We start from the raw sequence: 25,483 nt of genomic DNA, 5'->3' as shown, positions 1-25,483 counted from the left end.
ACTTTTGACAACCATAAATGCGCCTGTTAGACCTCATCACATCCATCCATCCATCATTCATCCACCCACACACATTTTCACACATTAATCCATCCTTCATCCATCTACCCTTTCATCCTTCCATCCTTTACCCATCCACCCTTCCATCCATCCACCCATCATTCATCCACCCACATTTTCACACATCCATCCATCATTCATCCATGCAACCTTTTATCCATCCATACATCCATCCTTCATGCATCCACCCTTTCATCCATCCATACATCCATCATCCACCCACCCTTTCATCCATCCATAGAACCACCCATCATTCATCCCGCCACCTTTTCACACATCCATCCATGCATCATTCATCCATGCAACCTTCTATCCATCCATACATCCATCCACCCTTTCATCCTTCCATCCATCCTTCATCCGTCCACCCTTTCATCCTTCCATCCACCCACCCTTTCATCCTTCCATCCATACATCCATCCACCCTTTCATCCTTCCATCCATACATCCATCCTTTACCCATCCACCCATCCATCATTCATTCACCCACATTTTCACACATCCGTCCATCATTCATCCATGCAACCTTTTATCCATCCATACATCCATCCTTCATCCATCCTTCACCCACCCTTTCATCCATCCATCCAACCATCATTCATCCCCCCACCTTTTCACACATCCATCCATGCATCATTCATCCATGCAACCTTTTATCCATCCATTCATCCATCCTTCATCCATCCACCCTTTCATCCTTCCATCCATCCTTCATCCATCCACCCTTTCATCCTTCCATCCATCCATCCACCCACCTTTTCACACATCCATCCATACAGCATTCATCCATGCAACCTTTTATCCATCCATACATCCATCCTTCATCCATCTACCCTTTCATCCTTCCATCCATCCATCCACCCTTTTATCATTCCATCCATACATTCATCCATCCACCCTTTCATCCTTCCATCCACCCATCATTCATTCATCCACCTTTTCTGTGCCTCTCTCATGGGGGCTGGGCAGTATCTCTCTGTGTCTTCTTCCTTCTTCTTCTTCCTCTCTCATGGGAGGTTATCTCTGTGCCTCCCTGCTGGGGGTGGGGGGGGGCAGACAGGCTGTAACAACATCTCACTGTTTAGAACAGACTCTCAGGCACATTTCTCCCGCACTGGCAACATGTATGAGGGCTCCTGGGACTTAAACCAATGATTTATGGGACATGTCGGAGAGGGGGGAAAGAGGACCTTTCACATACTTTACTGGCAGGACCCACAGCTCCAGACGCGCAACATCCATTGAACTCAATGGGCTACAGCCTCCTCCCCCAGCCACCCCACCTCGCCCCCCCCCCCCTTGTGTATCTGAGCCCAGCTGAAACAGCTTCAGGGACACACCAAAGCAACACCCGAGCACTTCACAGGACTTTAAAAGACCTTTTACTTGTTAATGAGGCTTTGATGTTTTTCACCCCTCGGTGTGAATTAGGCCTCCACGGTGAGCACCCTCAATCAGCCCAACGCCACTAAGACAAAGGAACTGAACGCTCTGACAAAATCTGGGACCCCCTTCCCAGGACTCCACGACCCACCTGGGGGTCCCGCCCCACAGATTAAAGACCTCTGTCCTATGGGATTTATATTTCAGAAAACGGGATGTCCGTCACCATTGTGATGGAGTAACCTGTCTGTCAAGATCAAATTCAGGCCCTTAGTGTCTTTTGGTGCGGTATACTATGAAGGAGCCTGGCGTCTTACCTGTCCTAAATGCTGTTTGTCTCCGCCAGTGTAAGGTGGATGCTGACACAGGAGAGCCCAAGGATGAGCTGACCTCCGAGGCTGTCGTGTTCTGCCAGCAGCTGAGAAGCAGTGCTACCCGGGTGTCAGAGATAGTGAGCTCCAGGGACCCCGCCATCTATACAGCCATACAGGAAGGGGTAGATCGGGTGAACCGGCGGGCGACTTCCAACGCACAGAGGGTGCAGAAATGGAGCATACTTTGCAAGGACTTCTCAATGTTCGGAGGGGAGTTAGGTGAGTGCCCGGAACTTTCAAAGATGGGAATGGTGGTAGATTCACGCGTGTGCCCCCCAGGCCTGCAACCTCTCCTGGAAGACTGATATGTTAATGGTCAGGGCCTTGTCTCTGCCAGGTTGAATGTTAACACGACAGAAAAAGGTTCATACAGCAGCAATTTACAGACCTTTGGTTTCGGGTGGCATAAGATGCTGCTGTGGCTACTGCGTGAACTTCAGGCAGCATATGTGCCACCATGGCTACTGCGTGACCTTCAGGTGGCATAAGATGCTGCTGTGGCCACTGCATAACCTTTAGGTGGCATAAGATGCCTCCATGGCTACTGCATGATCTGAAGGTGACAGAAGATGCTGCTGTGGCCACTGTGTGACCTTCAGTTGGGATAAGATGCCTTAGTGGCTACGGCATGACCTTCAGGTGGAATGAGATGCCGCAGTGGCAGCAGGCCCATAGCCAAAAACATTTTAGGGGGGGGCATGGCCCACACCTATGTTCATAAATTAAAGCTGTGCACTATAGGTACATTATTTCTCAAATACTGGTTGTCCTACTAAATATAGACCCCCACGATCTTACGGTATAAGAATATCAAGGAAGGAATATTGAAAGATAAGTGCATATATAGGAAGTATAGATTTACTATTCCTAACTCCACATCTACATACCTTGAAGATATATATTTACAATTCAACTAAAAGAGAGGCAGGGAGAAAGTAGTCAAACACTCTTGGTCCCCCGCTATACTAAATTTAAACAAGAAAAGAGTGCAAGAACTCTAGTAACAACAATAGGAGCAAACAAACTGGGATACAAAAGACCACCTTGGTTTGTATAGAAAGCCCTCACTCACCAACCTGATTGGTGACATGCTTCATCATAGGGCCCCACCGGGAGAGGCCGAGTGCCTCCCCAGTGTGCTTCAATGCCAGATTTACTGCGGAGCAGGTATTGTGAAATGGTGATAGTGGTAGTGGTGGTGCACATTAAAAATGTCTACGTTGTCTCAAAAAATGATTTAATGTTTGATCAATTAGACATATTAAAAGCAAAGTTTTGGAAATGAGGCCAAATAAATTGTTTGGCTATTTCCAGATAGTTTTACAAATAGGTCAACATGTTTCTGCCATGAGTGGTGTAGATTTACCAGGCATTCGTCAGGACCAACAAGTGGACTAAACCCCGGCGGTATGAGCGCGCTAAGGCTCACCCTTACCTAGTGACGTGAAAGTGAAAAATATGTACAAAAGTGCAAGTAAAAGGAAAAGCCTTCTGTGGTATCCTCAATTTGAGAATCCCAACAATTGTGCACCTGCAAAGGAAACAACATAGACACACATAAAAAGAGACAAAACAAACAGTTAGTTGATGGTCTTGGCTCCAGAGTATGTCTATTGTGATTCTAAAGTGCTCTTGTTGTCAAAACTACCGACATGTAGTATAGCGGTATAGTTAACACCAAACCAAGACAATCGGATGGTGTTCCAGCCAAGGGGTGGTTTAAAAGTGCATGAAAGTACTGTTTACATGCACGATGCTATGTTCGCTAAATCGGGCGTTTGTGGATGGTAGGATCAATGGGCTAAAGGCCTGTGACCCCACAGTTACATATAGGTAATAAAGGTTCTCAATTAATTGGTGAGCAACTGTCACACCGTGGATTTCGGGAGGGGGTGGTAGCGAAATCGGCACACCCTTAAGGGTAAAAAAGGCACCTGTCAACAATAGGGACGGACAGATTGTACTTAGCTCAAGGTATAGATGACGGTGTCTTGACTTATGCCCTCAACGCTAGGCACCCACTGGAAACCTGCTAACCAAACCTGCTAACCATTCCTGCTAGCCACTCTGGTTTGTCAGGGTCTGACCTCCCGAACCATTATCACCGCTGCGAGCATGGAGTCACTAGGGCTGTACTCCCTTCTGTCAGCAACCTTGGTGTCCATATACATCTCGCCAATAAAGTTGCGGTTGTCAACAAACACGGACCGTTCCCGGTCTAGTTGTTGTTGTAGCCTCTGGCCTGCACGTCCTCCCTGATTGGCCCCAGTGACGTCTCCTAACGGGGCCACGCCCACCCCGGAACTGGGTGCCGCTTTCTATCGCCTTCATATACCTCGCCACCAGAGCGAAGAGCCATCTTCGGGATCCTGTTTCAGAGGGCGATTAGCAGGTTTCCAGTGGGTGCCTAGCGTCGAGGTCGTAAGTCAAGACACCGCCATCTATACCTTGAGCTAAGTACAATCTGTCCGTCCTTATTGTTGACTAGTGTCTTTTTTACCCTTAAGGGTGTGGCGATTTCGCTACCACCCCCCTCCCGAGATCCATGGTGTGACAGTTGCTCACCAATTAAGTGAGAACCTTTATTACCTATATATAACTGTGGGGTCACAGGCCTTTGGCCCATTGATCCTACCATCCACAAACGCCCGATTTAGCGAACATACCATCGTGCATGTTAACAGTACTTTCATGCACTTTTAAACCACCCCTTGGCTGGAACACCACCCGATTATCTTGGTTTGGTATTAACTGCACCGCTATACTACATGTCGGTAGGTTTGACAACAAAAGCACTTTAGAATCACAATAGACATACTCTGGAGACAAGTCCATCAACTAACTGTTTGTTTTGTCTCTTTTTATGTGTGTCTATGTCGTTTCCTTTGCGGGTGCACAATGTTTGGGTTTCTCAAATTGAGAATACCACAGAAGGATTTTTCCTTCACTTGCACTTTTGTACATATTTTTTACTTTCACGACCCTAGGTAAGGGTGAGCCTTAGTGCGCTCATACCGCCGGGGTTTAGTCCACTTGTTGGTCCTGACGAATGCTTGGTAAATCTACACCACTCATGGCAGAAACATGTTGACCTATTTGTAAAACTATCTGGAAATAGCCAAACAATTTATTTGGCCTCATTTTCAACACTTTGCTTTTAATATGTCTAATTGATCAAGCATTAAATCATTTTTTGAGACAACGTAGAAATTTTTAATCTGCACCACCACTACCACTATCACCATTTCACAATACCTGCTCCGCAGTAAATCTGGCGTTGAAGCACACTGGGGAGGCACTCGGCCTCTCCCGGTGGGGCTCTATGATGAAGCATGTCACCAACCAGGTTGGTGAGTGAGGGCTTTCCATACAAACCAAGTTGGTCTTTTGTATCCCTGTTTTTTTGCTCCTATTGTTGTCACTAGAGTTCTTGCACTCTTTTCTTGTTTAAATTTAGTATAGCTGGGGACCAAGAGTGTTTGACTACTTTCTCCCTGCCTCTCTTTTTGTTGAATTGTATCTAGCAGCGCACAGCTGTGAGAGTTGATCACAAGCAGAGATACCAACACACTTCTCTCGCTTTCTTAATGAATAGGTACTCGCTGAGTTTCCATTCCCCACACCATGTCTAACTTGGGGCTGACCTACTCGGAATCTGAGATAGAAGCAATTCTATCTGACACCTCACTTTTTGCAGACCCAGCCATCTCTCAAGCTATAGCTCACACCTCAGAATGGGAGAAACTGACCGAACAGAAACGTGATAGGATTCGGACGATCCTACACGGGACCATACTTAAACAATACCTCCTGTCCAACTCGGCTCCTAGAGGCCTCTTGGTCACCAATGCGCCCCGCATCTTCCTGAACGATGCTATTTTCCGCAAGGAATGGGCCATGATTGCATGGCACTGCACTCGTGACTGGCTGGTGCTAATAATTAAGACCACACTACGCCTGTCAGAAGCCTTAATGGTTGAAATCCAAGAAACCGAATCACAGTTTAAAACCACTGTGACAGGGTATACATTTTTTTTTTAAACTGGATGAAATCAACAAGGAACTAAATGAGTATAAAGACAACTTGATGCAATCAAAGGTCACTAAATTTCAGAAAGATCTTAAGAAATTTGAATTTGACAACATTTACCCGTATGCAGACCCTAATTACACACCACCAGCTAGAAATTCTAATGATTCAGACTACTCTGATGGGAACTCATCTAATAGTAGTGGGTCAAGCAACGGCTCGTATCGACAAAATCGGAGAAGAAGGAACAGGGGTAACAGGGGTAGATCGGGCTACTACAACCAGAAGCCAAGATGGCCCCCGGCACCTTTACCAGCAGGCGGCCCCCAACCTTTCCCCTTCCAACCACCACAGTTCCCCCTTATGGGCTGGAACCCAGCCTTTATGCAAAACCCCACTTCCAGAACCAGTACCAACCGCCTTTTTTAGACAGAGGTCGGAGAGGGAGATGGAAGAGGAGAGGGAACAACCAGGTCTCCTGGGACACAGACGAGCCAGTAGGCAACCACACCCGCAGCAAATCATCATTACCAGGAACGAGTGTGCAACAAGTCTGATTACAAACTTATCAGACACAGAACTGACACAGATGGAAACCAAGGTGCTGGAAAAGGGTCTGGGATTTGTCCCAACTGCCCGTCCAGATAAGTTTAGACTACACTGTGAGTTGACCGATTTTTTCAGGAAGCTCAAACTCAAGGCCTTCTTTGAAGGAAAAGATGACCCCAACAGCGATAACCGTAATGGGGACACAGGCCTGCGTTTAAAATCGAGCTTTACTCCACCTCCCTATACTATACCGGCAGCCATCATAGCATTTGAATAGGTGGTCTTCCAGGAGATGGAGACATGCCAAGAACCAAAGACATTTGGCAATTTCAGTACTGCTGAGTACAAAGTCCTTCAGGACCTCCAGAACAACACCGAGATTACAATCAAACCCGCAGACAAAGGCGGCGGGATTGTCATACAGAACACCAGCGACTATGAGAAAGTTTGCCAAGATCTGTTAAATGACAAGAAAAACTACGCCCCTTTAACTAGAGTCCCTACCACAGAGCTAAAATCAAGAATTACCCACCTAGTAAAGGGAGCGGAGGAGAATGGGTTTATTTCCAAAAATGAAGCTGACTTCCTTAGTACCAGTGACAGTGTAATCCCATACTTCTATATCCTGCCAAAAACACACAAGAACAAATCACCACCACCTGGTAGGCCAATTGTTTCTGGCATCGGTTCGGTTCTTGAACCACTCTCACGCTTCTGTGATCACTTCTTAAAACCAATCATCCAGAACACCCCGACCTACTTGAAGGACACCAAGAGCCTTCTATCCCTACTACAAGAAATAACTTTTGAAGAAGGCACTGTGACATTGGGCACCCTTGATATAGAAAGCTTATACACCAGCATCCCCCAGGACGATACCATCAAGGTCCTGGGGTCCGCCATGGATTCCATCCCAACCGCGTGAGGTCCTTCTGGAAAATAGCCTCAGGGAACCCCAGGAAGTCCCCCTCACCTGTGTCACAATCTATAGCAGCTTGTCCAACATAATGAAAAAATCCATTAATAAAAACTGGAATATCATCTCCAGTACTAAGAAAACCTGGGAGAAACCACTCTTCTCCTTCAAGTCAGGACGAAGCGTAAAAGACTCATTGGTCCATACCCGACCCAAAGAACCTATGTTACCAAGTACACGCACTATTACTGATACATGGGGCATGCCGAAAATTGTGGGGCATATCCCCTGTTCTGACTGTAGCGTGTGCCATCTGACTACCCATACCAAACAACTACCTTTGGAACTGGGTAAAATCTGGACTCAAAGAATCCACACTAACTGTAACTCTTCCAATGTAATCTACATGATCACGTGCCCCTGCGATTTACGATATATTGGGATGACCACCCGTAAGGTGAAACAGAGAATCTGTGAGCACATGAGCAATATAAGGTGCCGGAGGACAACTACAAAACTGAGCGATCATTTCCTACAGACCAACCATACCACCAACGACCTCAGGTGGACTGTAGTCGAACAGGTCAGTGGGAGTAGAAACCTTAGTCAGAGACTATTCGAAAAGGAACAAAGATGGGTCTACCGCCTGGGCACTCACAATTGAGGTTTGAATGACGATATACCATGGTCATTCATCTTGAAATAATCCAATCGTGAGTGACACTGGTAGTAATATCGGCCCGTCTGTATTTGGCACACAATTCGGCAATCATGAACCTCTAAATTGTTGCAAAATATTTATGAGTTAACTACACTGACTATGAGCACTGTAATTGTGCAGCACTTTAGCATGAGTGACGTCATCCCATGGTCATCCACCCGTAAGTATCCACACCGTGAGTGACACTGGTAGCATTACCCATCCGCCTGGATTTGGTACACTGATCAGCATTCATGAACCCTCACTCTATTCATGAGTAACCACCACTGATTATGATCACTGATATAATGGAGCCATGAGTGAATCTGACAATAAGTCCTACCCGCTTTTATTTTCATTTATTTTTTTCTCATAAGTAAGCGCAATCGCGAACTGCTCAGTAATACCCGCCCTGATTGTGGAGCTATTAATTACCAACTCCGAGTTGCATCACAGTAACCATTCCTGCTAGCCACTCTGGTTTGTCAGGGTCTGACCTCCCGAACCATTATCACCGCTGCTAACATGGAGTCACTAGGGCTGTACTCCCTCCTGTCAGCAACCTTGGTGTCCAAATACGTCTCGCCAATAAAGTTGCGGTTTTCAACAAACACGGACCGTTCCCGGTCTAGTTGTTGTTGTAGCCTCTGGCCTGCACGTCCTCCCTGATTGGCCCCAGTGACGTCTCCTAACGGGGCCACGCCCACACCGGAACTGGGTGCCGTTTTCTATCGCCTTCATATACCTTGCCACCAGAGCGAAGAGCCATCTTCGGGATCCGGTTCCAGAGGGCGATTAGCAGGTTTCCAGTGGGTGCCTAGCGTCGAGGGCGTAAGTCAAGACACCGCCATCTATACCTTGAGCTAAGTACAATCTGTCTGTCCTTATTGTTGACTGGTGTCTTTTTTACCCTTAAGGGTGTGCCAATTTCGCTACCACCCCCCCTCCCGAGATCCATGGTGTGACAGTTGCTCACCAATTAAGTGAGAACCTTTATTACCTATAAGTAACTGTGGGGTCACAGGCCTTTGGCCCATTGATCCTACCATCCACAAACGCCCGATTTAGCGAACATAGCATCGTGCATGTTAACGGTGCTTTCATGCACTTTTAAACCACCCTTTGGCTGGAACACCACCCGATTGTCTTGGTTTGGTGTTAACTATACCGCTATACTACATGTCGGTAGTTTTGACAACAAGAGCACTTTAGAATCACAATAGACATACTCTGGAGCCAAGACCAACAACTAACTGTTTGTTTTGTTTCTTTTTATGTGTGTCTATGTCGTTGCCTTTGCAAGTGCACAATTTTTTGGATTCTTAAATTGAGAATACCACAGAAGGATTTTTCCTTCACTTGCACTTTTGTACATATTTTTCACTTTCACGTCCCTAGGTAAGGGTGAGCCTTAGTGCGCTCATACCGCCGGGGTTTAGTCCACTTGTTGGTCCTGACGAATGCTTGGTAAATCTACACCACTCATGGCAGAAACATTTTGACCTATTTGTAAAACTATCTGGAAATAGCCAAACAATTTATTTGGCCTCATTTCCAACACTTTGCTTTTAATATGTCTAATTGATCAAACATTAAATCATTTTTTGAGACAACGTAGACATTTTTAATCTGCACCACCACTACCACTATCACCATTTCACAATACCTGCTCCGCAGTAAATCTGGCGTTGAAGCACACTGGGGAGGCACTCGGCCTCTCCCGGTGGGGCCCTATGATGAAGCATGTCACCAACCAGGTTGGTGAGTGAGGGCTTTCTATACAAACCAAGTTGGTCTTTTGTATCCCTGTTTTTTTGCTCCTATTGTTGTTACTAGATATATATTTACACACACACACACACTGTGTAAGTACATATATGTGTAGTAAGGTATAGAAAATCTATACTTATTTACTTGTCAATATTGTGGATACAGTATTCTGTCCTTAGTATTCTGGTGTTAATATTCCTATGCGCACCATGTGATTCTGTGTGAAAGAATATGTGGATTTTTTAAAGGTACATATTAAAGCACATTCAGTCACCTTTCCACAATTTGATGGTATTTAAAGTGGAAGGGTGTAAAGTCTGACTAGCAACTTAGTGTATTTTCTAAACTGTTCAGGCTTTGTCCAATGCAAAACTTATCAAGTTATTTTTTTTTTAATCAGCTGACCTCATCTCAGAGCCATCCCTCCCACACCTCTTACCTTAGGTCATGGATATGCAGTCACCACACCCAAATTTATTGAGCTCTAGGATGTTCTACCTGAAACATTCTGCATCAGGAAATCATCTCACCTGGAAGGCCCGAAAGGCTAAACCTTACCTCATGTAAATTTAGGAAACATCATCTACTTTATTAAGTGTGGTGTTTTCTAATTCCAATCAACTTTGTAAGTGAATTTTTAATTCAACTCGCCACTAATTTAAAACTTTATAGAGAGCTTGGGACGTATCAATGAAGAACATTTTGGGAAATTAGTGGCAAACTGTTTTAAACATTTTAGGGCTGCATCAATGGTGAAAACTAGATACCCTGATGATGGTTTACAAAATATTTGGTCCAATGGTATGTATCCTCAGTGTAATGACCCTGGCAGGGTTTCGACTTACTAAACCCTTTTTGAAAGATAAATATTCTGTTGAAGCAGCCCTCTTTGACATTGCAGGCTATATTGAATCCTTTCAGATTCACAGTACTGCTGGTTGGGATACTTGCAGCCCTCTGTAGCAAGCAGATCAACCTAACAAACTATCTGGCTCGTGCAAACAAAATAAAGATCTCTAGAGCAGCAGTTATCCCACCAGGCTACATTTCACAGCAGGCCAATGTAGGCTGAAACCATGTCAATCAAATGTAAGTTGTACCTGACTTGTGCTGACTCTGCTCAGCATAATAGGCTGATCAAAGCACTATGCCATTTTGGAATCTGGGGTTCCATGATTGGACACTACTTCTGAATGGCTGGTAAGTTTAAGTGGTGACAGCCTCACATGTATCCTGAATAGGAAAGGTCATGAAAGTTGTCGGCTTAAGAACAGCATGCCTCAATGCAGTATACAGATGTGCAATCTTTTCACTCAGCAAATTCATTGTATGTGTGTGTATATATATTTGGAACTGGGCTGGGGCGAGGGCTCGAGTCGGTTGGCGAATTACATTTATATATATATATATGTATATGTATATATATATATATATATATATATATATCACTGCTCACAGTACACAGGATAGTAAGGCACTCGGCAGGCGAGTGCTGCTACGCGTCGATGTTCCGCGTAATATATCAAAGCTCCAAATTCTCCCAGTTTGTAGGAAAAAAGAGCAGCACTCACGGGAATCTGTGCAAGTCGGTATTTATTTACTTCACAAACAGACGCGTTTCGGGTAACTCCCTTCTTCGGTGGTAGAGTGCAACGCGCTGCGCGGCGCCATTTTAATCTTTCTTAACATGAAAACAAAAAGGGGACTATAGGCGTCCCACAAAATTGCAAGCGCCATCTTGGAAATATATCCAATTCATCGTATCATAAACAGTCACATAATTTACCAACAAGCATTGCATGAAATCAAATTCAAATGTGCCAGTTAATCATGGCATCATCATGTTGGTTCAAAACCATTTCAATCGTGACATTAGTATATATATATATATATATATATATATATATATATATATATATATATATATATATATATATATATATATATATATATATATATATGCACAAACAAACTCCTTCCAAGAAAAGAGTAGAAGCCACAACGGGGGAACAGGATGGTGACAGCTTTATTAAAACACAAGGCAGATGCATTTTGGCGAGGTTGCCTTCTTCAGTGCCAGGAGAGTGTTTCAGGAGGCGTGTCCCATCCCTATTTGAAATAGTCCTGCTCTCAGCTGATTGGTTACACCCCTACACCTTAGCTCCGAGTGGATAGGTGCGCCCTTGTGAAGCTGGTCCACCGGGTAGCAGTAGACCACAAGTTCCAGAATGCATCTTTTCTGGTCCGGGCGAAGCTGGACGGGGTGACAACATGATGTAGCTAGAGGGTGCTCGGGGATGAAAGGACACTGCCACTGTCCTGATAAATGTTGAAACAAAGGCCCCCTCCAGTCCCCACACCACATTAACCATGCCTCCGGGAGTCTTTAACACGAGGGAGCATCTGACAGTGCATCAGGCCCGCTGTGAGGAAAGGTTTCCTCCACATCGCGCAATTTCTTCCCTGTCAGCAGATGGGCTCCAACCATCCGAAGCCTCGGAAAACGAACAAAGGGCAGCTGCAGCAGCCCACGCCAGTGCAGATGGAGCCTCTTGAGAATGCGGGGGCTTCTGGAACGCGTCACAGGCAACGTGTTGTAGCAATGCACAAACAAACTCCTTCCAAGAAAAGAGTAGAAGCCACAACGGGGGAACAGGACGGAGACAGCTTTATTAAAATACAAGGCAGATGCATTTCGGCGAGGATGCCTTCTTCAGTACCAGGTGAGTGTTTCAGGAGGCGTGTCCCATCCCTGTTTGAAATAGTCCTGCTCTCAGCTGATTGGTTACACCCCTACACCTTAGCTCCAAGTGGATAGGTGCGTCCTTGTGAAGCTGGTCCACCGGGTAGCAGTAGACCACAAGTTCCAGAAAGCATCTTTTCTGGTCCGGGCGAAGCTGGATGGGGTGACAACATGATGTAGCTGGAGGGTGCTCGGGGATGAAAGGACACTGCCACTGTCCTGATAAATGTTGAAACAAAGGCCCCTCCAGTCCCCACACCGCATTAACCATGGCTCCGGGAGTCATATATATATATATATATATATATATATATATTCACTGAAAAAACCATAGGTTATAGACCATATATAGTTAGGAATTAGCATTTAAAAAACCTTATTTTACTCACACAAAACCATTGAAATTCCATATATAGTTAGTTGCACTAACTATATATCGCGCACCCGCAATCCACTGCTGATCATGTCACATATTACATCATTCATGACATGGTCAGTGACATCACTGATGACATCACTGATGACATCTCAAATGACATCACTGATGACATCACTGATGACGTCATCCAGTGACTGTGTGTTTCTGTGAAGTTTAAATATGTTTTACATATTGAAGAATGAGTAGATGTATAAGTGTCTGGACGAAGGATTTAGTAGGTGCATGACTGAATGTATGAGTGAGTGATTAAATGTGTCTCACTGAGTGCATGGGTTAGTGACTAAACTGTCTTAATTTGTGCATCATTATGTCTGTTGTTCTGTAAACTGCTGCATGTGTTGATCATTAGCTATACGAGAGGCTATATGTGTTATTAATTGGTTGCCCAAGTATTTCTATGGCAGATTGAGTTTGTGTGGGGGTGGCTGGAAGGTGTGTGACTCTATGCATAGATGTGTGAGCAGTTTATTCACTAGGTGTATGAGTTCAAGACTGCATGTGGAAACAGCTACATGGGCAGTTGACTGTGTGCATGAGTGTATTGATGAGTGAATGGATATCTCAATGCTACATGTCATAGTAAGTACATATGTTAAACACAGTACATGTGAGAGTTGGCATATATAAATAACTGTGCATGAGAGCCACTGAATGAGTGAGTGGTTGTATCGATCATTGTGAACTTGTATCAGGGATTGTATAAGAGAGTAAATATGTGTTAGTATATGTTTCAATAAGTAAGGTGTGTTTAACTGTATAGTTGAAGAAATGGAGGTGAGATTGTTTCTTTGCATGACTGACTGGGTGTGTGAGTAACTCCATGGATGAGTGGCAGTGTGTGAGTGTCTGTATACACTGAGTGTATCTAAGGTTATATTAGAGTCTGAAGAGGTTTATCGTATTAGCACAAGAATGATGTCAAATGAGATGTCATCAGTGATGTCATCAGTGATGTCATTTGAGATGTCATCAGTGATGTCATCAGTGATGTCACTGACCATGTCATGAATGATGTAATATGTGACATGATCAGCAGTGGATTGCGGGTGCGCGATATATAGTTAGTGCAACTAACTATATATGGAATTTCAATGGTTTTGTGTGAGTAAAATAAGGTTTTTTAAATGCTAATTCCTAACTATATATGGTCTATAACCTATGGTTTTTTCAGTGAATTTTCAAGGTTTTGTAAATGCTAATTCCTAACTATATATGGTCTATAACCTATGGTTTTTTCAGTGAATGTCAATGGTTTTTTAATAGCAAATATCATAAGCTGTCGAATGTCAAGTACGTGGTAAGTGAAAACATTTTCGTGTTTATGCACACTGATCTGCTTTGAATGGTGCCCCCCCCCCTCATTTCTATTAGGAGTACTCTCTCTTTGCAGATAGTGAAAGGTAGTTAACGCAGGCCTTTGCCCCCGTTGTAATCCGTCGTGCCTGCTTCTCTCTCCATTTGATTGATTGTTATCCAAGTATTTACTATTTTAGAATTAGTTCTCTTTGGTTCATTCTCTATTTACAAACAAACACAGAGTCGCAATACTCTGTTTAGTCTTTGCAGATAACGAAAAATCGTGTAAAAAAAAAGAAAAGGAATCGAGCAAAATCAGTAGGCCACTAATGGGATCTCTTTTTGACCTCGCTAAAATAGAAACATTAGGAACAACCCCTCATGACAAATACAAAACTAGTGAGATGAACTGAACTCCACACAATGATGGCTGCAAAACAGCTCGGCTCCGCCACCCACCCCGCCCAAAATAACGATAAAGAGCGGCTGCCATGATTGGTTGCGGAATGGCCACGACGGAGCTACGAAATGGTGCTGCTCTCATGCTAACCCCAGCTTCAGTCTGAAACATCCAGAAACACTGTAGACTACCAATTCGATCAGTTCCGGTAGCGCCCCAATGTAACCCGGTAGAGAAGAACTAGCCCTCCCCTCTTTGACTGATGGTTCTTGTTGCCTGTCCCTTCTGTTGTCATTTAACAGAACTATTTAGCCTGCTGAAAGGGGTTGTGTTTCGACCGCTGGTTGGTGGAGACATTTTGACTATATTCTGGACCTGCGTTGTCGCGTAATGCGTCATATGACGCGCCGCGTTAGCGCATCCGGAAGTCATTCGGGGCGCGCAGCGCGTAACGTAAGCATAACAAGTCATGTGACTTGTTAATAAAACTTTTCATTGGTTCATTTTACTTTTCTTATTCTAATGATGAAAGCCTTGGTCATATCACCTAAAAATTACGCTTTTAATTACTTCCGAACATTATTTTTTCTTAAATATATGTTATAATGTTCCAGGCTAATGTACTTTCCCGGAAATTTTACAACTGTCCTGCAAGTAAAATATATTCTTTTTTCGAGAAAAAGAGCGTTTCTTCGTCCCATGACGGAGCCGTTGAGCAAAAGAGGGTCGACCTGCTGTCTTAGTCGCCGATACGCCTGAATATGAGATTCTTATCGATCACTTTATGTTGCAGGAATAGAAAACACAACAGCCCTTGACCATTTATCTTTACTGCGTTCCTTCGTATTATACCTTTTACCCTTCATGTAATTGGTCTGCTTTATTTCACTTGCCTTTTAATGATTCTAAAACAGTGACTATTATTAAAAACTTTACCAATGTATATACTACTACCATGTTTTCTTTTAAAAACCTTTATTGTGAAAATTTCATTATACAAATACGAGCCTATAACCACGTGGGCCTGCCACGGAGCAAACTGTAATCGTATATGATGAATAGACATTTACACTGTAGAGGAACGTAACGAGCGGGCCATTAGGTTGCAAGAACTAAGGTGTCTAACAGTTACGGAATCGGTGGACGTACATTTTATAATTAAAATACGACAGGGCCAGTTACAATAAAATTATCTAGATATACATTTGCGGGCAAGTACCATGGGTGACGTTAATTCGAACTTTCAACAGTACAGTAATCAATAACACATCAGAACTTAATATCAATAGGGATGTCGAAATATTCAATCAATTCTCGTCCCCGCCCGCCATGTGCTTCAAAACTGCATACGTATCTCGTGATTTCAAGGTTCTGAAACCAGTACACAACAAGGAGTTACGAGTCCCATTTATTCCGGCGCCATTTTGGGCGAGTACGGGCAGGTCCAGGATATAGTCAAAATGTCTCTACCAACCATCGACTATGATGATGTTCATATGCTGTATTTATTAGAGTAACACTCATCTGTCCACATGAAATTAATTTACCACAATCTAAACATGTCATTTTAATCTTTCCAAAGTTCTTCTAAATATTTGGGACCGTTTCCCTTGCCTCTGAAGCTCTCAGTGCCACTTCTTTGATGAATGTACTAGCAGGTCAGGGGTTCTCCTCCAAATCTCTCTTTTATGCAGCACTATAATTAATTGGTGCCACCTCTCCATATGACGATGCATGGTATAGTTACCACAACTATATTTTTTTTCGGTTCCTCTGGAGAGTTCATCGTGGCAGATGAAGCGTGTAACGTACCGGGCATTTACCTTTTTTTGCATGTACAGGAAAGGAAAAAAAAATCGAGCGTCCAAGTTCTAAGGTGTCCCAGGGCCATTTTAGTGGACCAGGCCCAAATCCAAAGAACAGGCCGCCATTTTGAGAGTCCTCTTGCAGCCGCCTGTCGCTGTAGCATCAAGAGCAGCCGAAACTCAACTGAATGGCAACTGAAACGGTAAATGGGCGCCCCACTACATTTCAGCATTGTAGGATGACCACACCAGTACAGCAACTTGCTAGACATCACCTCGGTGCCATCCGGATCTCGGCGCCCCACTGCAGATGAAGTGCCTCTCAACTATGAAACCACCACGGTGACATCCGGATCTTGGCGCGTTGTGCTGCCTTCGGCCTATTCGCACATCGGTCCGCTACTGACGCCATCTCACAGGCTAATGGGGTGACCCACGCCGAGTTTCAGCATTGTAGGATGACCACACCAACTTGCTAGACATCACCTCGGTGCCATCCGAATCTTGGCATCTCAACGCCTAGTGGTATCTTCCATACAGAAAATATTGTTACGCTGCCTTTGGCCCCATTCGCACATCAGTCCGCAACTTAGACATCACCTCGGTGCCATCCGGATCTTGGCATCTCAGCGCCTTGTGGTGTCAGTCAGAAAATATTGTTGCGCTACCTTTGGCCCCATTCGCACATCAGTCCGCTACTGACACCATCTCACAGGCCAATAGGGCGCCCCACGCCTACTTTTACCATTGTACGATGGCCACACCAGTGGCACAACTTGCTAGACATCACCTCGGTGCCATCCGAATCTTGGCATCTCAACGCCTAGTGGTATCTTCCATACAGAAAATCTTGTTACGCTACCTTTGGCCCCATTCGCACATCGGTCCGCAACTTAGACATCACCTCGGTGCCATCCGGATCTTGGCATCTCAGCGCCTTGTGGTGTCTTCTACTCCGAAAATATTGTAGAAAATATTGTTGCGCTGCCTTTGGCCCCATTCACACATCAGTCCGCTACTGACACCATCTCACAGGCCAACAGGGCGCCCCACGCCGACTTTTACCATTGTACGATGGCCACACCAGTGCCACAACTTGCTAGACACCACCTCGGTGCCATCCGGATCTTGGCATCTCAGCGCCTTGTGGTGTCTTCAAATCAGAAAATATTGTTGCGCTGCCTTTGGCCCCATTCGCACATCGGTCCGCTACTGACGCCATCTCACAGGCCAACGGGGCGCCCCACGCCGACTTTCAACATTGTAGGATGGCCACAGAAGTGCGACAACTTACTAGACACCACCTCGGTGCCATCCGGATCTTGGCGCGTTGTGCTGCCTTCGGCCTATTCGCACATCGGTCCGCTACTGACGCAAACTCACAGGCCAACGGGGCGCCCCACGCCGACTTTCAGCATTGTAGGATGGCCACACCAGTGCGGCAACTTGCTACACACCACCTCGGTGCCATCCGGATCTTGGAATCTCAGCGCCTAGTGGTGTCTTCTATTCCGAAAATATTGTTGCGCTGCCTTCGGCCCCATTCACACATCGGTCCGCTACTGACGCCATCTCACAGTCCAACGGGGCGCCCCACGCCGACTTTCAGCATTGTAGGATGGCCACACCAGTGCGGCAACTTACTAGACACCACCTCGGTGCCATCCGGATCTTGGCGCGTTGTGCTGCCTTCGGCCTATTCGCACATCGGTCCGCTACTGACGCAAACTCACAGGCCAACGGGGCGCCCCACGCCGACTTTCAGCATTGTTGGATGGCCACACCAGTGCGGCAACTTACTAGACACCACCTCGGTGCCATCCGGATCTTGGCGCGTTGTGCTGCCTTCGGCCTATTCGCACATCGGTCCGCTACTGACGCAAACTCACAGGCCAACGGGGCGCCCCACGCCGACTTTCAGCATTGTTGGATGGCCACACCAGTGCGGCAACTTACTAGACACCACCTCGGTGCCATCCGGATCTTGGCGCGTTGTGCTGCCTTCGGCCTATTCGCACATCGGTCCGCTACTGACGCAAACTCACAGGCCAACGGGGCGCCCCACGCCGACTTTCAGCATTGTAGGATGGCCACACCAGTGCTGCAACTTGCTGGACACCACCTCGGTGCCATCCGGATCTTGGCGCATTGTGTTGCCTTCGGCCTATTCGCACATCGGTCCGCTACTGACGCCGCCTCACGTGCCAACGGGGCGCCCCACGCCGACTTTCAGCATTGTAGGATGGCCACACCAGTGCTGCAACTTGCTGGACACCACCTCGGTGCCATCCGGATCTTGGCGCGTTGTGTTGCCTTCGGCCTATTCGCACATCGGTCCGCTACTGACGCCGCCTCACGTGCCAACGGGGCGCCCCACGCCGACTTTCAGCATTGTAGGATGGCCACACCAGTGCTGCAACTTGCTGGACACCACCTCGGTGCCATCCGGATCTTGGCGCGTTGTGTTGCCTTCGGCCTATTCGCACATCGGTCCGCTACTGACGCCGCCTCACGTGCCAACGTATTTTCTCCGCATTTTACACCCTATGCCGCATAACAGGTCATGTGACTTGTTTATAAAACTTTTCATTGGTTCATTTTACTTTTGGTTTCCTAATGATGGAAGGCTTGATCATGTGACCTAAAAACAACACTTTTCATTGGATGAAAACTTTTTTATTTTCCCAAACGATGAAAGCCCCACCTTGTTTCTGGATGTTTCAGACTGAAGCTGGCGTCAGCATGAGAGCACCACCATCTCGTAGCTCAGTCGTGGTCATTCCGCGAGCAATCATGGCAGCCGCTCCCCACCAGAAGCCTGCAGGAGTCGGAGCCCCCAAAACTTATGATGAATTCTCAAGGCGGAGGGGACGCTTTCGAGAATGGGGTCCAAGACCTAGCAGACAAGCGTCCGATTTCCAAGGTGTCCCAGGGCCATTTCAGTGGACCAGGCCCAGGCCCAAAAAGGAAACAGCCTGCCGCCATTTTGAGAGTCCTGTGACAGCCGCCTATCGCTGCACCGCAAGAGTGGGCGCAACTCAGCTGAATTGCGGCTTTTGACACAGTGGACCAAAAACGGACGGAATGGCAACTGAAACGGTAAAGGGGCGCCCCACTACAACAGATGACACTCCACCTGGAGAGGCCCGTTCACGCCGCCTCCCCCGGGGCGCCCCGCGCCGTTATTCGGAGCAGCATTGTAGGATACCAAAACCAGTGCGGCAACTTACTGGACATCACCTTGGTGCCATCGTTCTGCTGCCTTGGAACTATTCGCGCAACAGTTTGCTACTGATGACCCACCCCCCGCGACGCCCCATGCCGTTATTTGCTGGGTGGCAACTTACTAGACATCACTTTAGTGTCATCTAGATTTCAGCGCGTTCTGCTGCCTTGGAACTATTCGCACAACAGTTTGCTACTGATGACCCACCCCCCGCGACGCCCCACGCCGGAAATCTGGACGTTGTGCTGCGTTGGGACTATTCGCACAGCCGACCGCTACTTCGTTGTTTTTCCCTAAAAATGTTTATATGTTATTACTATTTTTGTTTTCTTGTATATATTTATAAATTATTAAAGTGTTATAATCTTACTACTTTGTCGGAGTGCTATATATTTTTAATGTGACACATAATTGTAAAAACTTTGATGTACAAAGAGTCATCCCTGGAATCTTCCGCTTCAGGCTCGGTCCCCTCCCCAATCACAATACAGGATGGTTTTCAGATAATAGCAATGCTTCTGCTGTGACGGATCTCATCGAGTGTGGGCCTTGATCTACTATAACTCCTTTGAAGAGGGGTGATTCTTTACAGCTGTGGCCATAAACTACATCTGCAGGGCTAGCTGATACCCTAGGACCAGCCTGGACAATCGGACACAGAGGAAAAGGAGTGTCAGAGGGTGCGGTAGTGAATAGGGCGAAAGGGAGGTGTCGGGCGGGCACAGGGTGTGATTCTCAGGGAAGAGCAGCGCAGATGGGGGGAGGTTTATTACCCATGCATAAGACAGAGAGCGGGGGTGACCACTGCCTGGGGGAGATGCTTGCGAGGGTGGGGAGCCATGCTAAGGATCGACAGCGTGCACAGAGTGGGTCTGGTCAAGGCATCTAAAATGGCTGCCGTGCACGACAAAAGTGTGGCATTTGAAAAAAGACAAGATGGCGCAGACAATGTTTTTCAACACTTCCTGATTTCCTTCGAATCGAACGTTAACAGACGTTGGGGCATATTACCAAAGTTAAGCGATATTTATCCCTAACGATGCTTAGCAACGATTTTTTTACCGTCAGAAATTATCGCAGATATACCTTGCTATTATCAAGGTTTATCGGAAATACGATAAAAAACGACCGCAATGCATTAATATCGCTGAAAACTCAGCGATATTCATGCATTACCGAGCTAATGCTCTTAGCCATGTTATCCACCTCCCATTGGATAACATGGCTAAGAACTGCTCAGGGCAGGTGGTAGCTTTTGGAGATATTCGCGCTTATCTCGAATATTTCCAAAAGTTGATAATAGGAGATAGCGATGTTAGCGACTGTTTCCAGTCGCTAACATCTTGGCATGCCCACTTTGCATGTCATTAGTGATAAATATCACTCACATGCAAAGTGGGGCCCAAGATGGTCGCTATATTCTACTAGCCGTCGCTAACTGGTGTTAGCAACAGCTAGGTAATACACATATAATTTTATCTCCGCGAAGCGGAGCGCTGTTACAGATATATATCTTGTTTCTGAACGTTAATTTCTCAAAATGCACTGAAGCACATATATTGAGACCTAGCAAAGGCACATCGGGCTACCAGTCCCTACAATTTTGCCAAGTTTCGTGCAAATCCATTCAGCTGTTCGATCCTACCGAGAGACAAGATGGCGGCCGCTACGGACTGTTTGGAATGTTTACAGACACCGGAGAGCCAATCAGCTTCGCTTCGCAAAGCTCCGTAACGCGAAAAGTACGCGAAGCGGTGCGCTGTTACAGATATATATCTTTTTTTGAACGTTAATTTGTCAAAATCCACTGGAGCACATATATTGAGATCTAGCAAAGGCACATCGGGCTACCAGTCCCTACAATTTTGCCAAGTTTCGTGCAAATCCATTCAGCTGTTCGATTATTATTATTTTTATTTTTTTTTGCCCCGCGGGGCCCTTTTAAAACCTCCACATCAAACCTAGGGGGTGAGCGACAATGTACTATGCCCCCTTATGGTCATTTGCCCCTTCGCTTTGGCCTCCTCTTGTCTCTCGATCCTACCGAGAGACAAGATGGCGGCCGCTACGGACTGTTTGGAATGTTGACAGACGCCGGAGAACCAATCAGCTTCGCTTCACAAAGCTCCGTTGCGCGTAAAGTACGCGTCCTGGGACGCTGCCAGGTCCGCTGTTACAGATATATATCTTTTTTTAAACGTTAATTTCTCAAAATCCACTGGAGCACATATATTGAGACCTACAAAAGGCACATCGGGCTACCAGTCCCTACAATTTTGCCAAGTTTCGTGCAAATCCATTCAGCCGTTCGGGCTAAAAGTGAGGCCAACCGCCCTATGGAAAACTCAATGTTAAAAACACGTTTTGGGACCCCCCTTTTTTCTCGGCCCCCCCTTGACGAAACCCCCCCAGATTTTCAGGGGCTGCTCAGAAACAAAATGTGCCATTTTCCTGAAAATTTCAGCCACTTCCGTCCACAAACGCCAAAGTTATTAGACATAGAATTTTCAAAAAACCCATAGAGAAAAAATCCTAACTATATATACCTACTGGCGACCGCCAGTAGGTAATATATATATATATATATATTACCTACTGGCGGTCGCCAGTAGGTATATATAGTTAGGATTTTTTCTCTATGGGATTTTTGAAAATTCTATGTCTGGCGACCGCCAGTAGGTAATATATATATATATATATATATTACCTACTGGCGGTCGCCAGTAGGTATATATAGTTAGGATTTTTTCTCTATGGGATTTTTGAAAATTCTATGTCTAATAACTTTGGCGTTTGTGGACGGAATTGGCTGAAATTTTCAGGAAAATTGCACATTTTGTTTCTGAGCAGCCCCTGAAAATCTGGGGGGGTTTCGTCAAGGGGGGGCCGAGAAAAAAGGGGGGTCCCAAAACGTGTTTTTAACATTGAGTTTTCCATAGGGCGGTTGGCCTCACTTTTAGCCCGAACGGCTGAATGGATTTGCACGAAACTTGGCAAAATTGTAGGGACTGGTAGCCCGATGTGCCTTTGCTAGGTCTCAATATATGTGCTCCAGTGGATTTTGAGAAATTAACGTTCAAAAAAGATATATATCTGTAACAGCGGACCGGGCAGCGCTCCAGTTCGCGTACTTTTCGCGTTACGGAGCTTTGTGAAGCGAAGCTGATTGGTTCTCCGGCGTCTGTAAACATTCCAAACAGTCCGTAGCGGCCGCCATCTTGTCTCTCGGTAGGATCGAGAGACAAGAGGAGGCCAAAGCGAAGGGGAAAATGACCATAAGGGGGCATAGTAGATCCTCCCTGACCCCCTAGGTTTGATGTGGAGGTTTTAAAAGGGCCCCGCGGGGCAAAAAAAAACAAAATAATAATAATCGAACGGCTGAATGGATTTGCACGAAACTTGGCAAAATTGTAGGGACTGGTAGCCCGATGTGCCTTTGCTAGGTCTCAATATATGTGCTCCAGTGGATTTTGAGAAATTAACGTTCAAAAAAAGATATATATCTGTAACAGAGCTCCGGGCAGCGCTCCACTTCGCGTACTTTTCGCGTTACGGAGCTTTGTGAAGCGAAGCTGATTGGTTCTCCGGCGTCTGTAAACATTCCAAACAGTCCGTAGCGGCCGCCATCTTGTCTCTCGGTAGGATCGAGAGACAAGAGGAGGCCAAAGCGAAGGGGCAAATGACCATAAGGGGGCATAGTAGATCCTCCCTGACCCCATAGGTTTGATGTGGAGGCTTTAAAAGGGCTCCGCGGGGCAAAAAAAATAAAAAATATCGTTTTTTTGGTGGGGTGCGCCCGGTTAGCGTAACGGGAAGCGGACTGGGGAGCGTACTACAAGGAATGAAGAATGATTGACTTTTAACTTATTGTATGTTTATAGACTTTTTTTTTACTTTTTTTTCTGCTGAGTGACGTCTCGGCCTATCTTCACGGGATGCAGTCCCTACCATCTCGGCGTTTAAGCCCAGGGGGACCGGTAGTGTGGGAGAGATAACGGGGCATATTATCAAGGGGGTTTATCTCCGCTTTTTTGGCTTTAAAAGCCAAGAAAGCGGAGATAAAATTATCTCCGTATTACCTAGCTGTCGCTAACACCAGTTAGCGACCGCTAGTAGGAGATAGCGACCATCTTGGGCCCCACTTTGCATGTCAGTGATATTTATCACTAATGACATGCAAAGTGGGCATGCCAAGATGTTAGCGACTGGAAACAGTCGCTAACATCGCTATCTCCTATTACCAACTTTTGGAGATATTCGCGCTAAGCGCGAATATCTCCAAAAAGTAACACCTGCCCTGAGCAGTTCTTAGCCATGTTATCCAATGGGAGGTGGATAACATGGCTAAGAGCATTAGCTCGGTAATGCATGAATATCGCTGACTTTTCAGCGATATTAATGCATTGCGGACGTTTTTTATCGCATTTGCGATAAACCTTGATAATAGCAAGGTTTATCTGCGATAATTTCTGACGATGCTTAGCGGTAAAAAATTTGTTGCTAAGCATCGTTAGGGATAAATATCGCTTAACTTTGGTAATATGCCCCAACGTCTGTTAACGTTCGATTCGAAGGAAATCAGGAAGTGTTGAAAAACATTGTCTGCGCCATCTTGCCTGTTTTTCAAATGCCACACTTTTGTCGTGCACGGCAGCCATTTTAGATGACTTGACCAGACCCACTCTCTGCACGCTGTCGATCCTTAGCATGGCTCCCCACCCTCGCAAGCATCTCCCCCAGGCACTGGTCACCCCCGCTCTCTGTCTTATGCATGGGCAATAAACTTCCCCCCATCTGCGCTGCTCTTCCCTGAGATTCACACCCTGTGCCCGTCCGACACCTCCCTTTCGCCCTATTCACTACCGCACCCTCTGACACTCCTCTTCCTCTGTGTCCGATTGTCCAGGCCGGTCCCAGGCTATCAGCTAGCCTTGCAGATGTAGTTTATGGCCCCAGCTGTAAAGAATCACCCCTCTTCAAAGGAGTTATAGTAGATCAAGGCCCACACCCGATGAGATCCGTCACACCACACGCGTTCCTACTATCTGAAAACCATCCTGTATTGTGATTGGGGAGGGGACCGAGCCTGAAGCGGAAGATTCCAGGGATGACTCTTTGTACATCAAAGTTTTTACAATTATGTGTCACATAAAAAATATATAGCACTCCAACAAAGTAGTAGGATTATAAAACTTTAATAACTTATAAATATATACAACAAAACAAAAACAGTAAAAACATTTAAACATTTTTAGGGAAAAAGAAGGAACAATGGTCAGTAGCGGTCGGTTGTGCGAATAGTCCCAAGGCAGCACAACGTCCAGATTTCTGGACGGCACCCAGGTGATGTTGCCTGGGTGGCGCACTGATTTGGGTATCCGGCGTGGGGCGTCCCGGGGGGTGGGTCGTCAGTAGCGGTCTGTTGTGCGAATAGTTCCAAGGCAGCAGAGCGCGCTGAAATGTGGATGGCACCAAGGTGATGTCCAGTAAGTTGCCGCCCTCCGAATAACGGCGTGGGGCGCCCCGGGGGGGGGGGAGGCGGCGTGAACGGGCCTCCCCAGGTGGAGCCTCGTCTGCTGTAGTGGGGCGCCCCTTTACCGTTTCAGTTGCCATTCCGTCCGCTTTTGGTCCACTGTGTCAAAATCCGCAATTCAGCTGAGTTGCGCCCACTCTTGCGGTGCAGCGAGAGGCGGCTGTCACAGGACTCTCAAAATGGCGGCAGGCTCTTTCCTTTTTGGGCCTGGTCCACTGAAATGGCCCTGGGACACCTTGGAAATCGGACGCTTGTCTGC

At 46.2% G+C, this 25,483-nt stretch overlaps 1 protein-coding gene across 1 annotated transcript in view; it reads left to right on the top strand.

The window, feature by feature from the left end:
• LOC144820049 (long-chain-fatty-acid--CoA ligase ACSBG2-like) overlaps positions 1 to 6,673 on the top strand; it is a 272,914-nt gene extending 266,241 nt beyond the window's left edge. The window contains exons 6-7 of the mRNA XM_078677704.1: positions 1,790 to 2,036; positions 6,252 to 6,673. Coding sequence (XP_078533830.1) covers positions 1,790 to 2,036; positions 6,252 to 6,673 — 669 coding nt within the window. The remainder of the gene's footprint in view (positions 1 to 1,789; positions 2,037 to 6,251) is intronic.
• Positions 6,674 to 25,483: the final 18,810 nt, after the last annotated feature.

This window comes from Lissotriton helveticus, chromosome 2_1 (genome assembly GCF_964261635.1).
Source record: "Lissotriton helveticus chromosome 2_1, aLisHel1.1, whole genome shotgun sequence".
In the NCBI taxonomy this organism is placed as follows: Eukaryota; Metazoa; Chordata; class Amphibia; order Caudata; family Salamandridae; genus Lissotriton; species Lissotriton helveticus.
This window is presented reverse-complemented; position numbering and strand designations above follow the sequence as displayed.